The sequence below is a fragment of the Notothenia coriiceps genome, unplaced genomic scaffold (genome assembly GCF_000735185.1).
Source record: "Notothenia coriiceps isolate Sejong01 unplaced genomic scaffold, NC01 NC01_scaffold00032457, whole genome shotgun sequence".
In the NCBI taxonomy this organism is placed as follows: domain Eukaryota; kingdom Metazoa; phylum Chordata; class Actinopteri; order Perciformes; family Nototheniidae; genus Notothenia; species Notothenia coriiceps.
Window position 1 is genome coordinate 1,011 of NW_011365158.1, and position 3,193 is coordinate 4,203.

The 3,193-nt window shown below is 38.2% G+C and overlaps 1 protein-coding gene across 1 annotated transcript; it reads left to right on the forward strand.

The window, feature by feature from the left end:
* Positions 1 to 1,895: 1,895 nt before the first annotated feature.
* On the forward strand, positions 1,896 to 3,091 carry LOC104960852 (PH-interacting protein-like; the record flags this gene model as incomplete). Its single annotated transcript, XM_010789026.1, has 3 exons — positions 1,896 to 2,020; positions 2,384 to 2,466; positions 2,636 to 3,091. Coding segments are annotated over 3 exons (414 nt in total), but the record flags the coding sequence as incomplete, so codon positions are not given.
* Between the last annotated feature and the right edge of the window lie 102 nt (positions 3,092 to 3,193).

Consider the following 3,193-nt stretch of genomic DNA (forward strand, 5'->3'; position numbering starts at 1 on the left):
CCACAACCGTGCACTGAATGCATGCATGCATGCGTCAACTGAGTCATGGTAAGATATCTGGATTAAGAGGTTGCTTTTTCTTTGCACAGCATGAAAGAAAGGCCAAATGAATGGGCTGTGATTTTAGTTTTTTTAAGCAGAGGTTGAGTTCAATAATTTGTACGGCCCTCGGAGGATGTTGTAAAAATTGAAAAGAAAAAGGTTCCCCACCCCTGCTGTAAATAATAATAAAACCCTTGATTTATAACTTAACATCTCTGTCTCCTATTGATCTGAGTAAATTATAAAGAACAGTTAATTGAAGCATTATAGCACAGGCCATTGTCAGACGGTATACTACGCTGTTTTTTTCCTGTTTGGAATAGTTCTCTCTTTTTTCACCATACCTGTGTTTGCATCACTGTTAATGACTGTTTTTAAAGGCCATTTTCTTAATGTCTTTCATTTTTGTAAAGCACTTTAAAGGGCCTTGTGTTGAAAGATGCTATATAAATAAACTTGCCTTGCCTTACACATGTTATAAAGATGGAACTACATGTCAGGTAACACAGTAACAATCAGTAAAAGGGTAAAAACCAAACGATGCAATACTCATTTATCAACATGTTTCTTTAGCGCAAAAGTATTTATCTCCATACTCTCCATATCTCCAGTCAGTGTATTACGGTTGTAGGCAGTCCAAGAAAAAAGCTGCAAGCAGGCTTAATACGGGACTAGATGCATTGAAGCGACTTACAAATCTCCTCCATTACTTGCGTGCGTTAGACCATTTATTCTTCCACAAAACAGGTACAATACATTCCAATACCAGTAAGTGTGAGTGCAATGGTGAGTGCAAGTGGAAGTGTGATGGATATTGATGTTAAAAATTGCAGTCAACAGAAAATGTTGCTTCCCCACTCACTGTCCACTCTCTCTCCATGCAAAACCAAAGTGAGCAGGTGAATGTAGCCAGGTTAAACCACCACTACATTTGCCCTAAGCTCCAGCTCCACCACCAATAACAAGTAAAACATTCCTTATATTTGGCTGTTTGTTGGAGGTTCGGTCTTGGTACATGTTCATATGACCCTTTATGCTAGTAAAGTCTAATATGTGGGTAAGGAACACATTAATTGTCACATTAAAAACCCTGAAGTATCTAGAGACCATATGAGTCAGTTTAATTAATCGTAAATCATTAAAAATCATTAAAAACATAAAATAAATTTTTTTTGATGATGTTTTCAAAGTAAGAGCTTAAAAGGTCAGGGTAGTGTAGCTAAAAATAGAATGACACACATTCTCCATGGGAATACATAGCAGGAATTGAAGCACAGTTGCAAGCTACAACGGTGTAAAATCCACATAAAGTATTAGAGTGCTAAGAACTTAGCAATATTATTCCTTCACTACTTTCCTTTAAACTTAAATCCCTTTTTTTCCAAACTAAAAATATACTACTAAAAGAGACATGTCTGCAGAGAACATCTTTTGATCCCTGTAAATGAAAAATATTTCTAAAAAACATTAAAGTAACAGCTTAAGGGATTGCAGTTACACTTGGTATATTTCTGTTCCCATGTGTGGAGACATAAATAGAAATTCCTTTGCAGGGGGCGGACCATAATGCATTGCAGGGCGCAGCGTGCATCTTCAGAATATATTGCTGTAGTTTGTAATGCAAGTTTCTCTTCTGTTTCTTCTACTTTTATTTGAACAAACAGACATGGCGACAATAAAGCATTATTCCCTTCAGCCTCAACCTCTAAGCATACATACTACACAAATACTTAAAGAGATTCTATCAGTAAAGTGCTTTGGACTATGTTTCAATGATGTGATTTCTTTACCGGAGAGGAAATGATTTGTATTCATTTGCATAATTTCTTCTTTTATCTTCTTGTGGTCTACAGGAGCAGGAGTTGGTGAAGATAGTGGGCATTAAGTATGAGGTGGGTCTGCCCACTCTGTGCTGTCTGAAGCTTTCCTTCCTGGACCCCGACAGCAGCAGACTGACCGGAGGATCCTTCTCTATGAAGTAAGACCCCACCCTGTCTGAAAAGCTAGAAGATCAAGTGTTACAAGCTGAACTAGTGTTTGAAAAATGTTGCTTGCTTCTGAAGCATCACAGCTCTACTGAAACTATTCTCCATAGTGATCTATGAGCTCGGTTTGAATGTCATATTTATATTCCTAATGAACTCAAGACAATAGCTATTAAAAATGTTATTTATTAATCCTGACTGACATTATAAAGTAATTGCTGTTATGGGAATGGTAAGTCGTTACTGCAAAGTGTGTCTCATCTATTTTACACTGTCTTAATGATTCTTATTTATCTATTCTTAAAATGTTTTGTTGCAGATCTTGACTTATTGTGTATGTGTTTGTCTTGCTTCAGATACCACGACATGCCTGATGTCATCGACTTCCTGATTCTGCGACAACAGTTTGACAACGCCAGAAAGAGGCAGTGGAGTATAGGTCAGCCAGATGTTGCCTGTGTAGTTTCTAGGTCAAGTTTCTCAGTGTTCTGTTGTGATCATCTAAACGTGTGTGTGTGTGTGTGTGTGTGTGTGTGTGTGTGTGTGTGTGTGTGTGTGTGTGTGTGTGTGTGTGTGTGTGTGTGTGTGTGTGTGTGTGTGTGTGTGTGGGGACAGATTTAGGTCGGTCATTGACGATGCCTGGTGGTTTGGGACCATTGAGAGCCAGGAGCCCTTCCAGCCTCAGTATCCTGACAGCCTGTTTCAGTGCTACAACGTCTGGTATGTTACTCTGTTTCAGTCTGCAGTTGAAAGCACTGCAAAATTTTATGTAATCATTCTATTTATTTGCATCAGCAAGGAGATTCCCTCCTAAAACAAAGAGTTCCTAAGCCATACCGATGCAGCTAGCAACAAGTGCTCTGGTTAGCACAACAAGCCAATTCCATTGATGTATTATGATATTTTAATATTGAATGCATGTTTGAAAGTATTCATCACCTTCAAACGACACAAAACAATGCAACATGATATATGTTAAATAAATGTGACCCGCTCTACCGAAATCAGGAAGTCGCGACGGCTCATTTCAAAAATAAACGTGGATTTGCTTTTTCGGGGTTCAGGTGTTTTTTTCAGAATATGAAACTTTTACTTCCAAAATCACACCATAAATACATTTTTGAAGCTTGTAAAGGGAAGATGACAGCTCTCACTCGCACCCTGCT